This window comes from Bacillus rossius, chromosome 8 (genome assembly GCF_032445375.1).
Source record: "Bacillus rossius redtenbacheri isolate Brsri chromosome 8, Brsri_v3, whole genome shotgun sequence".
Lineage (NCBI taxonomy): Eukaryota > Metazoa > Arthropoda > Insecta > Phasmatodea > Bacillidae > Bacillus > Bacillus rossius.
The window spans coordinates 59,732,598-59,745,991 of NC_086336.1; the positions used below are offsets into that span (position 1 = coordinate 59,732,598).

Genomic DNA, 13,394 nt, shown 5'->3' on the forward strand with positions numbered 1-13,394 from the left:
TCCACTCCCATATCCACTGGTCACAACATAAACAATTTTGATAACCCTCCTTAACTCTGGGAGAGTACCCCTACCATATCCATCTTACAGGTGATGCTCGGAACTACCATCCACTCCCATATCCACTATTCACAACAGAAACAATTTTGATAACCGTTCTGAACGCAGGGGAAGTACCTATACCACATCTTCCAGGTGATTCTCGTAACTACCATCTACTACCATATCCACTGGTCACAGCAGAAACAATTTAGATAACCCTCCAGTTTGCTGGGAGAGTACCCTACCATATACATCTTAAAGGTGATGCTTGCAACTACCATCTACTCCCACATCCACTGGTCACAGCAGAAACAATTATTGAGATAACCAATCTGAACGCTGGGTTAATACCTGTACCCCATCTTTCAGGTGATGCTCCAAGATACCGTACACTTCCATATCGACTATTCACAAAAGGAAACAAATAAGATAACCCTCCTGAATGCTGGGAGAGTACCCCTACCACGTCTTACAGATGATGCTCGCAGATACCATCCATTCCCATATACACAGCTCAAACACAGAAAAAAAAATTAGACAACCCTCCTGAACTCAGGGTAATTACCGGTACCAAGTACTGAAAGAACGTTGTGAACTTCTGGGGCACTAGTTGCCAAGAAAATGCACACGTATGAAACTGGACCCGTCATTTACGAAAGTTATAAATCACTAAAACTGCTGGCTCTTAAAAAAGACTATGTATGTATTCAAGTTTTTTTCTAGCACAGTATAGCTCTAGCATCCGAGGTCTTACTGGATTTTTCCTTCTGTATCAAAAATGATTTCTTGGGCCTAATTTTTCGTGTGACACGTAAAATTGGCAAAATTTAGTACATATTTTGTTCAAACTGAAGCATACACAACCGGAACCAGAGTAGGAGTTCGTGCTATATGCCCTTGTAACTTTTCAAGACTTCACATTGACTTTAAGTTAAGGTTATGTTAATAAATTGTGTCATTCAAAATCAATTTGAATTTTACTATTATCTTTCACCTAATATATTCTTATAGACAACACAATGTGGTTCAGGTGATTTCAAGTGCTGTTTACCTCTCTTACAGAGTCTTTAAAAGAAATTAAATGTATAAATGTAAGAAAACAATTTCATGATAAGCATAATATTGTGTCCAAAAAGTCTAATATATTTTATTTTATTGTTATATGTTATTAACTTAATATATATCAAGAATGCAGATTTGTTTTAGTTTAATTTGGAACTTGTTCACAGACATATATTCTGACTCTTCTTGAACCTCTATACAAGTCTCTGGGTTTTGAAGAGAGACCGAGTGATGACCATACTACGAAGCTCCTGAGGAATTTGGTGCTCACCTGGGAGTGCAACTATGGACAACGTGACTGTGTATCAAAGGCCACGGAACTATTCAACAACTTCACCAACAATGAAACACTATTTAGGTGAGAAATGACAATTAGATTACGATGTAGTGCATCCTAATAGCATGATAGGAAAATCTCCAATGAAATGTAAAAATGTTTTTTTTCTTAATTTTTATAAATTCTTGTAACAAACTGCAATGTCTTAAATTATTTCGAGATAAAATTTCGACTACAATTTGACATACCAAGCTGCTATATTTTACAGTAATGCAGAATAAATGTTTCACATCTTACATAATTTAACTATACCATGTAACACAAAGATAATACCCCTATTCATGTGCCTTCAATATAGTGTGCTGGAGTTGGCCCACTATTAAAAGTTTAATAATTCAACTCGTAAGCTGCTAGACATCAGCAGGTAGACGAACACCAATTCGCAAAAATCTCTCACAGTTGTTTGAGTGAAATATATCATAGACATTTTTTTGAAACCACATATGTTTGACTTTGATCGAGTCATTTCAGACATTAACTTGCAGTTTTATTTTCAGATTCCAAACGATGAATGACATATGTGATGTGTTGTAAAATGTGATGGATTCCACGTGTGAGGGGCATTGAGGAAGTATTGCAATGTGTGTTAGTAAATTTATGTGGAATGTTGGATGTACTACATTTTGAGGCAAGAGGAGTTCGCAGATTCGTCCAGATAACTAAATAAGACTTGAAACACACATCCATCTGTTTTACTTAAGTGTTTAACCTAAAGCTTTTTCGGCATGTCCTGTAAGCTCTTGAGGCAGCAATTAACACTTCAAACGCAGTTCGGATGAAAGAAAAGCCTCTGACAATGGTAGCAGCCAGTTGGCACACTTCAATGGTTTGAGTATCGATAGGGCAGTCTAGTCCAGGCTGAAGTGAATTGTATATCCGGAACAAACGTACCTTTGAAAAATTGTGCGTTATGTAATGTGTTTCATCTGACACGTGAAGCATAACACATGCTTAACCAGCACAATATGACAGGCAGGTTCTTCAGCAGAAGAACTGTTTAATGTGCTGGATTTACTGGCATGCACTCCCGTGAGGGCAGAATCCTACCAACACGAGCTTTCTAGAACCACAGGGAAGTGGATACGCCATTTCATCACATCTTGGTGATGTTTGCAGAGGAGTTACACTGACAGACTGGTCGACATATTACAGAATCATTGGCACCCACCTCCTCCTTAACCAATCGGCTAAACTGTGATTGACTCAAAGAAATCCTTATCCTACAAGTATCACAAGGCACTTAACCAAATCTATCACATCTCCGAGAACTCTTAGAAAACCCATAGAGCGTGTGATCTGGCAGAAGTACATCCTGGCTAGCGCCGGAGCTGTTTAGCCGCTCACCGCATCCATCCTTTAATGGGGTGGGGATCCCTCCACACGTGCTCTAAGTGATTAGAGCCACCATACGCTGTGTTTATAAAAGAGTGTCCCAGTTTCAATGGTATATCATACCAGTTTTACTTAGACCAATCACAACAAACCAAACATCAAATTGAAAGTTAATTAACATAATTTTTTTACAAATGTTCAAATTTAGTTCTACGGCACACATCCAAACCTAAAGTCCAATTCTTCCCGGCACTTCGGTTTACATGCCCGGAGTAATGGAAGCAATGGCCTCTTTCAACCCTGGGCTCAAATCTGGCAAAACATTATAGGGTAGCGGGCGGAACGAAGACCCAATCTTTTATAAAGCCCCCAAGGGGAAATAAATACATATTGCATGACGTCATGTCAGGTGAACGTGGATGCCAGCGAAAAAAAAAAAGAGCTCCATCGTGTCGACCCATTACGACCAATCCAATGGTCGGGGACTTGGATATTCAACCACTCTGTACAAAGAGGTTAAAATTGGAGAGGGGGGGGGGATTTACAGGTTCAAACTTAAAAACGAGAAAACAACAACAAAGCTGTTTTTTGAGTTACTCTTTGATTTTGACCTCGAACCAACGTTCCAAAATGCTCGCCAGTTGACACTACTAAAATTCTACACGTGGGGCATCATCTTCATGGACAGCGATGTGCAAGACGACGTGGCGCGATGGCGGGGGTGTGCGACCTGTGATTGGTGCTGCGCAGTGTTCCGCCGGACCTGAGGTCGGTGGTGTACTGCGCCGGGCTGCGGCACGGCGGGGAGCGGGAGTGGCAGTTCCTGTGGGACCGCCTGGGGACCACTCAGGTCGCCACGGAGGAGGGCCTCATCATGACGGCGCTGGGCTGCACCCGGAACGAGACGCTCGCCCACAGGCGAGTGGGCAGCACCTACTGTGCGCGCGTTACGAGTTACACTTACCTAATATCTTTGAAAGATTTGTGCAATGGGAGTGCATGACTTGACATGACATGTGCTTAGCAATGGCACATGTCCAAAAGCTTACATAAAGTTACACTTACCTGGTGTAACAAACAACTAACTTTAATATTTCATGCAAATAATTAATATAAATATAGAAGGTACATTTCGAAAGTAAAAATTCAAAAAAAAAAAAAATTACATATACTCAATAAACAATATTTATATAAACACATGTATAATAATAATTAAATATATAAACATGCTGATTGTTTATTATAATTTATATATTTTTTATTATTTTTATTAAAATGTCATGTAATGTAATAATAAATAATGTATAATGCAAATGAATTATTCATACGGGAACTTAAACTCACTTATACAAATAAACTTGAAAATTTTTATAGACATATTATATTAACAATAAAAAAAATTTAATCGAAATGTCTAGTATTGAGTATGAATCACTGAAGTATAAGATTTATAAAGCAGATATATAACTTTTATTTATTATGTAGCTTATTTTTCATCCTGTGAAGATTTCGTTGCAGGGAGCGCGCGCATTGTAAAAGTTCACATACATCAATTTTTTTTTTTTTTCAAAAATTTTACCCATAATTGGGTTGGGAGTCTAACAGTCCAGGACCAAGAACGCATTTGTTCAAGACAAAGCCTGAACTCCTTACTGTTAACCCCATTTCTAAAGAATACATCAGTACTACCGAAAATTTCACACATGTTATTTTATCAAAGTGATGCCATGTAGTTTACATATTTTCTTCGGCATGTTTTTAAATTGACATCAGAAAACAAAATGTTAAAAACATTAAGCTTCTGTTTATTTTTCTCCACTTGTTTAATCAGCCGAAAATCTGGCCTGAAATTTTTGTCCAATATTCAAGCGTCATCTTGACCAAAGTCGGAAACAAAATTAATCATTGATTCGGAATAACATTCTCTGATATGCTCTTTGTGTGTGCAGGTATCTGGAGAATACTATCGACTCTAACTCAACCATCAGACCTCAAGATATTTCGAGCATTTTCCCTGCGGTACTGAGCCAGCCCCTAGGCGTAGACTTCGCCACGAGCTTCATTAGGGGAAACTATCGAAGGATCATCGAATAGTGCGTACCTGTGTATCACACTCAACAATGGTAGTTTTTTGTGGATTTCATAATTATTGTAAAGTACACATTCTTTTTTTCTTTGTTTTTAGTAACAACAACAACACAGACTCGATTGTTTCGCTTATTTCGCAAATAGCTACTTACGTAGCAGCAGAGGAGCAACTACAAAAGGTGAGTTTACAACAATTGCCCAAACGAATGGGTTTTTACTTATAGCATTCGCCTCCTCTGGCAGAGGAAAATCGATTTGCTAGTTTCATATTAATATCTATGGAACCTTTTAAAAATAAAGATAGTTTGTATTTATTATGTTTTTTTTTTAAAATCAACAAAAATACCTTTAAAGCAAGTGAATCAGACCACCTTGGTAAAACCGACGTGGTTTAAAGACACAAGTATTTTGAGGATTATAGAGGAGTTTACTGCTGTCAAAATTTGCAATGTTGAAATCCCAAGTATGGAATTCTCTTTAGTGACAATTTTTTCTTGTGACTACCTTTTAGTTAATCGAAGGCCGTTAAAAGTTATCTAGAACAAAATCGGCTTGCTTGCAGCTGAAGGAAGTAGTCGCCAACATCACGGCCGACATCGGCTCCGACACCCTCCTCAGCAGCCTGCAGTCGGCCGAGACAAACCTCCAGTGGCTGCAGACCCACGGAGCCGCGGTGTCCGACTGGCTGAAGCAGCAGGACTACCGACTGCCCACCAGCATCCTGCCCGAGCACTACCACGTGGTCCTGAGGCCGAACCTGGACGACGGCACCTTCCAGTTCGAGGGCCGCGTCAACATAACCTTCGTGGTGACCGGCGACACGGACCGCATCACGCTGCACGCGCACGACCTGGAGATAGAGGAGGACACCATATCCGTGGGCGTGGGCGTCGCCGCGGTGACCATGGACCCGGTGCGACAGTTCCTGGACATCAAGCTGGAGCAGGAGCTGGTGGCGGGGAGACGCTACCGACTCCACATGTTCTACAAGGGCTACCACCGCGAAGACATGAAAGGTTTCTACAGATCCTACTACTACAAGAACGGGACCAAACGGTAATTGCTGAAGTGACCTGTACTATGGCGTAGATCCTCCCACCCCCCAGGAGAGCCCAGGTCCCACTGGGATTAAGAAGCCCTTAATTGAGTGAGCTTGCGTGCACTTGCAAAAGCGTGACTGATGGAAAACTTTCCATATATATTTTAGAAATTTTCTGCTTATTGCATGCATGTAGGCCAAATTATGGGCAGCTTACAACATACAAGCACCGTGTCCAGAGATTACTTGTGTTGATTAAACCTGCGTTCAGAACTCCTCCCTCCCCCCTTTGGAAATTTCCGCTGACCAACCCTTGCAAATCCTACACATTTGGCGCCCCTGACCAGTACTCTCACATTGTCTTACTGAAGAGCCCTTAATGGCTGTGCTGATGTTGTGATGTAGAAGTTACTTACTGGCTTGCTCCGAACCTTCGGCACTATTATCTTACTGAGTCAGTGGTTAGTGGTTCAGAAAAAAACTCAAAAAAATGATCGAAAATATTAATTTCAGAATTATTGTTGAACCACGCGAAGTAATAATTATTTTACTTTATTGAGTTGATTTTACCTCTCACAACGGCTTTAATAGTTGGCCTTTATGTTTATATTATACTTTTACATTTAATTAATTCATCGATGGGCTTCTTTTTATTTTTAACTCTCTTCACAGACGAGTCTAATATTTTCAGATGGCTGGCATCAACGCAGTTCCAACCAACAAGTGCCAGACGAGCATTTCCTTGCTTCGACGAACCAGGTTTAAAAGCACAGTTCCAGCTAACCATCGGAAGAACAGAAGACAGACATGTGTTGACCAACATGCCTTTGGAGTCAACCATAAGAGAGTGAGATATAAGAATATATATTTTTTAAAACTCTGTTATTCATCTTTGTATGTCCAGGTATAATTATACAAAATAATTAAATAATATTATAAACTAGAGTTTTGAAGAAAATTACGCAGTTTAAAGTTCTTCAACTTTGCTTCAGTGAATGCCCAGGCACATATATATGGCTATGCTTGTTCATAGGGCAAGTTAAAATAGAGAGATAGGGAGATTAATCGTGCTAACCTTCTAGCAAGTTTCATCTAAATTTTGGAACGGTAATTCGCTATCGGATCCTTTTGTGACTTATTATTCTTTTCTCCTTTCTGTGCACAACATTTTTTCATGTTTATGATTTCTGTTTTCCAGCGAATTTGAAAACGTGACGTGGGACGTCTTCCAAGAGACTCCAATGCCGATGTCCACGTACCTGGTGGCAATAGTGGTTTCCGACTTCGACAACGTCAGCTCCAGCGACGGCTTCTACAAGACCTGGCAGCGGTCGGACGCGACGGAGCAGGCCCGGTACAGCATAGACGTCAGCCCGAGCATCATGGCCGCACTGGAGGACTACACCGGGGTGGACTACTTCCTGCCCAAGATGGACCAGGTGGCCGTCCCTGACTTCTCGGCCGGAGCCATGGAGAACTGGGGACTCGTCACCTACAGGTGAGACTTGACACATCCGAAGATCATTAGCACTTCAGATTCAGCTTTACACCACTGAAAGTCTTAATCCATTTGTAAATAAAATAACTAACGCGGAACATATAATATCACAGATTCATTTACATCTAGGATGGACTTCAAAACTATCTGCGTACCTACTATTAAAAAAAAATATCATGTTTGCTTATTGCTAACTTGTGAGAAAATTTTATTGAGTTGGTCATCATTTGATACTCTTTGGTTGGGAGTTTTACCGAGTAAAAATAGGGGTAGTCTGTGTCGGGACACGGCCGGAAGCTTTTAACGTGAGTTACGTCGTGTAAATGTGAAGTTGAAAAAAAAAAACACTACATGGTCCAATCAAATGTTTCAATGGAAGTGTTATTTATTCTACAGTCTCACTGTATACCAGGCTCTCGTACTAGTTGGCTGCAGTTTACTATTGGTGACGCCTGCACTCTTCTAAGTGTCGTTATTACAATACATACCGATTGAATAAATTAAACTTATGTCTTGGCATTGTAAATTTTTCGCACTATAATTCGTAATTACGCCCCATAGTTGTTCATAACGCTTTTACAACTTTTCATACGTGGTTTAAATATTCGACTATTTCTGTTCAAAATGCATTCTGTTTGATCCACAACGGTTAGCGGGTTTGCCCAATATCCGGGCGAGTACTGAAAGACTTGTTCACATTTTTACGTAAAGGAATTATAACAAAATCGGGGGATATTGCAACTACATATCTATCATCTACATCCAAAATTTAATCACACCACTGGATAGCTAAAGGATCAAAGAATCCGTTACCCTAAGTGAGAACTGCAACGCATCGCGCACGGTGGAGGTGAATGCGACGCCATTTAGAGGTCATTTTGCAGCTTTTCGAGATTATATTCGAGTATAATATTTGACTCGAAGAAGCTACAACGTTCGTTTGAGTTTCAATCGTCAGCTCTCGTCAAAATCTACCGATTGCATGTATTAAAACATTGGTGTAAAATAGTTTTAGTGAATATATATGATGTTAAAAGAAAAAAAATTAATGTCGGCCTATACGCGTCATAAAGCCAAATCCAAATACAGAGATCGTACACGGTTGGAAAGGGCTTCCCAAAAGTAATCGAATGCTGGCCGAGCGGATCAACGACGGTGCCACAGTACATCTGCAACTGGGGGGCGGGTGGGGGGCGGTTGAAATTACGCGAGTGGATGATAAAATCGCTTCTATATCGATTGTGCACGATCGTCGATTGTGAGGACACGTTGGGCAGCAGCTAGTGAACGTTTCACCACGACGTTTGTCAAACAATACATTCGGACGTTAAGTGTGTGATGTGTTGTGATCGTCTATGGTTATCTGCGCTCAATTGAAGCCAACAAAAGAAAAATATACACTTACCTGTTACGTACAAGTACTCACGTACAACACACGGTCGTGTCCATGACACAGCCACACCCCAGTTTTGGTTTGGTTTCGGGTCGTCACTGGAGGAAGAGACAAAGGCGCTTGACGGAATGTGCGGTTGCAGGGAGCGGCTTATCCTTGTGAAGGAAGACGTGACGGCGAGCTCCGACAGGCAGCAGGCGGCGACGGTGATGGCCCACGAGTTCGCGCACATGTGGTTCGGGAACCTGGTCAGCCCCGCGTGGTGGAGCTACACCTGGCTCAGCGAGGGCTTCGCCAGCTACTTCGAGATCTTCGCCACGCACTGGGTGAGAAGGAGCGCTCATTTTACTGCACTCCGGGTACAACCGTGCCTCATCCGCAATTGGGCGTCTTTTCTCTGCAGTGACGGTCCCATGATATATTAAAAAAAAGAAACTTTACGAGAGGTCATAAATACGTCAAAATAGCGTAAGGCTAATGGGCTATTACTAAGGACACCTGTATTTCGCGAATACATCTCGTGTCAGGCTATTTAACACATAACTGTAGCTTTTTTCTTAGATGTTTGGCGAATTGCGGGCGTGCAGCAGTTCGGTAACTACGCCCTCATTGGCTCCGTCAAGTGCGGGAAAACAGCCTTCACCGACTACAGCCAATAATTACAAGAAAAATCTACAGTGTTTTGTAAAATACCTTGACACGAAATGTATTCGCGAAATACAGGTGTCCCTAGCTATTACTTCAAAATTTCTGACTCTCCATTTGACTGGAAAATGTTCCCATCCAAAAGCTTCCTGCCATCTGCTTTCCTTATAACCCCTCTCCCCCCCCTCCCAACAAACAAAATAAATTCGAAGACGGGTCCGCCTCATACTTTACCAGGGAGTAATTATCTGGTCTTTCAACGTCACATTTGTTTTCCCATCAACCGATCGTCAAGAAGTAACTTATGAGTAATGAGTAATTTCTTTCAAATGGCGATGTATTTTTATTTCCAACAGCCACAGTTCCGTGACGTTGTAACTGGGCTTAACGTTTCACTGGCTCAACTAAATTTTTTTTTGAGTTAGGTCCTTGTAAGTCTCGCTGGATGCTTTAGTAGATTCAACAGGCTTTAAAGACAAAATCTGTACCAAAACAAAAATAACCAAAAATTGGACTTAGACTAGTTTTAATTTGAGGCATAGATTTAATTTCGTATTTTATTATTTTGTTTTGCGTGCCGAAATTGAGAGCTGGCAACTTATTGTCACATTTAACCATACAGCAGTGTCAAAAAAAATTATGAAATTTGTATGTATAATATAAATATGTCAACAAAATATTAAGAAAATTCGGATGCATCCTGAAAAAAATTCTTTGTGTACCATTGAAAATTCAACTCTGGACGCCCGCGAAATTCGAGTCTCGATTCCGAGATTTTGAGGTCTCGACGACTTTAGAAGTGACCGTCTTGGTAAATCCTAAACACTGAGGTCAAACCAAACTAAAAAAAAATATATACATTATTTTGCAACAGCTTGGGAACCTGAAGAAGGAAAAAAGAAGAGTTTTTTTTCCCCCTTCAGGTTGAGAACTCGTGGCGTCTGGACGATCAGTTCGTGGTGAGGAAGGTGCAGGCCGCTTTGAGCAGCGACTCCTTGGAGGCAGCGCACCCTCTGACGGTTGACGTCGGGAGCCCGGACTCCATAGGCAACATCTTCAGCGCCATCACTTACAACAAGGGTAACACGCAGTGCTGAATACCAAATATTACCATAAAAAATGTGTTAATGGTTATAACTATAATTGAATCAGCACATGCTAAAAGGGCCGCAGTCAAAGCAATCCAGTTTTGAGAAAAAAACGAATAAATCTGTCTCTAAGCAAACCTTTTTAGCGTGTGATAATAATTTCACCTAGCTAACATTAGCTAACCCGCGCATGTGACTCAATCTCTTTTAGCATGGATGGTGTAAGCTATCCTATAAAAGGCTTAACTCACTTTGCCATTTTGTTTTGTGACTGAGGCCCTTTTAAAATGCGCCGATTCAATTATTTAATAATATTATTATAATAATTAAATTTTAATATCAATTTATTTATGTTTATTTATTATTTAGGTGCCTGCTAACAGTCATAGCCTTTAATAAGCATCCACTTAACGAATGACACCTAAGGTACAGAGGCAATAATTTCACTCACACAAAGTACATAGACAGTCCACATAATGAACATAGGACAACACCAACATAAATTATGATAAAGACAAACTCGTGAAAATGTTACTAAAATAATCCAAATAGAGCAAACAGGAAAATTTGCATACATATAAATACATAATAATATATAATTAATAATATGTATCATAATAATCATAAAATTAGAATTCTAAAACTAATTAATAATAAAATAATATTGTTACGATTTGCCTCGTGGGGGTTCGTAAAGGATAGCCCAATTAATAGATTTTATTTCACACACACAGTTTTATTTATTACCACTACTTGTCACTTACAATTAATCTTCTAAGATGGCAAATAATTAACTACACTTAAAGAAATGTCTATTCTCCAGTCACTCGTTCCACACACCTCGCTGGGCCGCACCTCTGGCGCAACTCTCGCCGCAGCACCCCTCGTGGGTCTGCGCCGCGGGACTCCGTCGCCGCACTCCGCCGCCGCCGTCACACCCTTCGCCGAGATCCCACACGACGACTCGCTCGCAACTTCACTCGGGACTCCGCCGCGTCCGCGACTCTATCGCCCGGAAACTCCCGACTCCACTGAACTCACTCACTCCCTGCCCTGGAACCTTCGTCCAAGGACTTCGCCACTCTGCCGCACCCGCGGCACTATCGCCCGGAAACTCCGCTGCAGGAGAACTCCCGACTCCACTCACTCACTCAGACTCTCTGCCCTGGAACCTTCGTCCAAGGACTTCGCCACTCTGCCGCACCCGCGGCACTATCGCCCGGAAACTCCGCTGCGGGAGAACTCCCCACTGAACTCCTCCTGAAGGTCGGCCCAACCTCCTTATATAGCCCTTGGGTTCCCGTCCAGAACAATCGGGCATGTCTCCGAGATATCGCGCGACCTTCGCCGTCGAAATGCCCAGAAACGCCTCGTGAGTCCTCGAAGGACGCGGCGGCTGCTCAAAGAACGCCGATAAACTCAACAAGCATCGGGTTCCCACAAAACGCGCCGATAAACATGTCTAAGTCCTTTTATTCCGCAGTGCGGCCTCTTTTAAGTAACTCGATCTGAGGCAGGTGCGCGCTGCGACGGTCAGGATGTTGCGAGACAGTATGACACGAGATACCAGGGAGAGGATGCGGGTGGAAGGGGCGCGCAGACAGGCCGAACGAGCACAGCGATGCCAAGCACTGCAGCCAAGCGCGATCGTAACATTGCCCCCTCCTTAAACCTGTTCGTCCCGAACAGGTAATGCATCTCCTCCTGGAGGTCCCCATGCTACTCGAAGTTTAGGCCTCCTGCCTTTCCTCCATCGCGGGCTGTACAGTCTCACCAGATAACCCTCTCTCTCATTAGATGTAGCTTCTCTTGTCACCCGGCGACACTTCTGCGTCGCAGATGCCCCATGTCGTTCAGCCAGCTGCCCGAGATGGGCTGACCGATGCCTTGGACGGACCCGATACTCTTGAGTGCATTGCTTATTGCCTTCCAACAGTTTCCTTGTTCCTTCCCTTTTTCTCTCCATTTCTTCTCTCGCAGCTACTTGTTCGTACAGCATTTCTTCCCGGCTCTTCTTCGTCTCTTCTTGTTTACTCGTGCCCTCTTGGTTCTTCTGTGTCTCACCTGGACTGCACTTAGTTTCTCCTTGTACCCTCTTCATGACTCCTTGTGTTCTCATTTTCTCTTCTCGGTCTTTCTTCCCCTGTTCTTGGTCTGTCTTCAACTCTTCTTGGTCTTCCAGAGTCTCTTCTTGGTCTTTCTTCGTTTCTTCTTTGCACTTCTCTATCTCTTCTTGACTCTCTTCTCGGCTTTTCTTCAGCTTTTATTGGCATTTTCCTCTCTCTCTTTCGTTTATCTTCATTTCTTCTTTTTCAATGTTCCTTACTTTGTAACTCATCTTCACTACTTCTGTTCTTTTCTTCAGCTCTTCTTTCATCTTCATGTCCTGGCTAATTTCCTCTTCGCTGGTCTTCTCTTCGCTGGTCTTCTCTTCACTGGTCTTCTCTTCACTGGTATTCTCTTCACTGGTCTTCTCTTCACTGGTATTCTCTTCGCTGGTCTTCTCTTCGCTGGTCTTCTCTTCGCTGGTCTTCTCGTCGCTGGTCTTCTCGTCGCTGGTCTTCTCTTGGCTGGTCTCCTCTCCGCTGGTCTTCTCTTCACTGGTCTTCTCTTCGCTGGTCTTCTCTTCGCTGGTCTTCTCTTCGCTGGTCTCCTCTTGGCTGGTCTCCTCTTGGCTGTTCTTCTCATGGCTGTTCTCTTCCAGGTTTATCTTCATTTCGGTCTTCTTTTCATTCTTCATTTCTTCCTGGCCATTCTTCATTTCATTCTGATCCTTCTTCATTTCCTCTAGGCTATTGTTTGACCCGCTCTTCGTTTCTTCATGATGGTCCTTACCCACATTATTTTCACTCTTCACTTCTTTCGCAGAG

General features: G+C 42.2%; 2 protein-coding genes across 2 annotated transcripts in view; both read left to right on the forward strand.

Moving 5' to 3' along the window:
- Positions 1–5,661, forward strand: part of LOC134535381 (aminopeptidase N-like) — a 34,195-nt gene extending 28,534 nt beyond the window's left edge. The window contains exons 13-17 of the mRNA XM_063374455.1: positions 1,272–1,462; positions 3,524–3,691; positions 4,723–4,792; positions 5,424–5,590; positions 5,640–5,661. Of these exons, the coding sequence (XP_063230525.1) occupies positions 1,272–1,462; positions 3,524–3,691; positions 4,723–4,792; positions 5,424–5,590; positions 5,640–5,661 (618 nt within the window). The remainder of the gene's footprint in view (positions 1–1,271; positions 1,463–3,523; positions 3,692–4,722; positions 4,793–5,423; positions 5,591–5,639) is intronic.
- A 20-nt stretch (positions 5,662–5,681) lies between these two features.
- LOC134535382 (uncharacterized) overlaps positions 5,682–13,394 on the forward strand; it is an 89,694-nt gene continuing 81,981 nt past the window's right edge. The window contains exons 1-5 of the mRNA XM_063374456.1: positions 5,682–5,917; positions 6,592–6,747; positions 7,099–7,398; positions 8,934–9,117; positions 10,360–10,516. Of these exons, the coding sequence (XP_063230526.1) occupies positions 5,766–5,917; positions 6,592–6,747; positions 7,099–7,398; positions 8,934–9,117; positions 10,360–10,516 (949 nt within the window). The 5' untranslated portion in view covers positions 5,682–5,765. The remainder of the gene's footprint in view (positions 5,918–6,591; positions 6,748–7,098; positions 7,399–8,933; positions 9,118–10,359; positions 10,517–13,394) is intronic.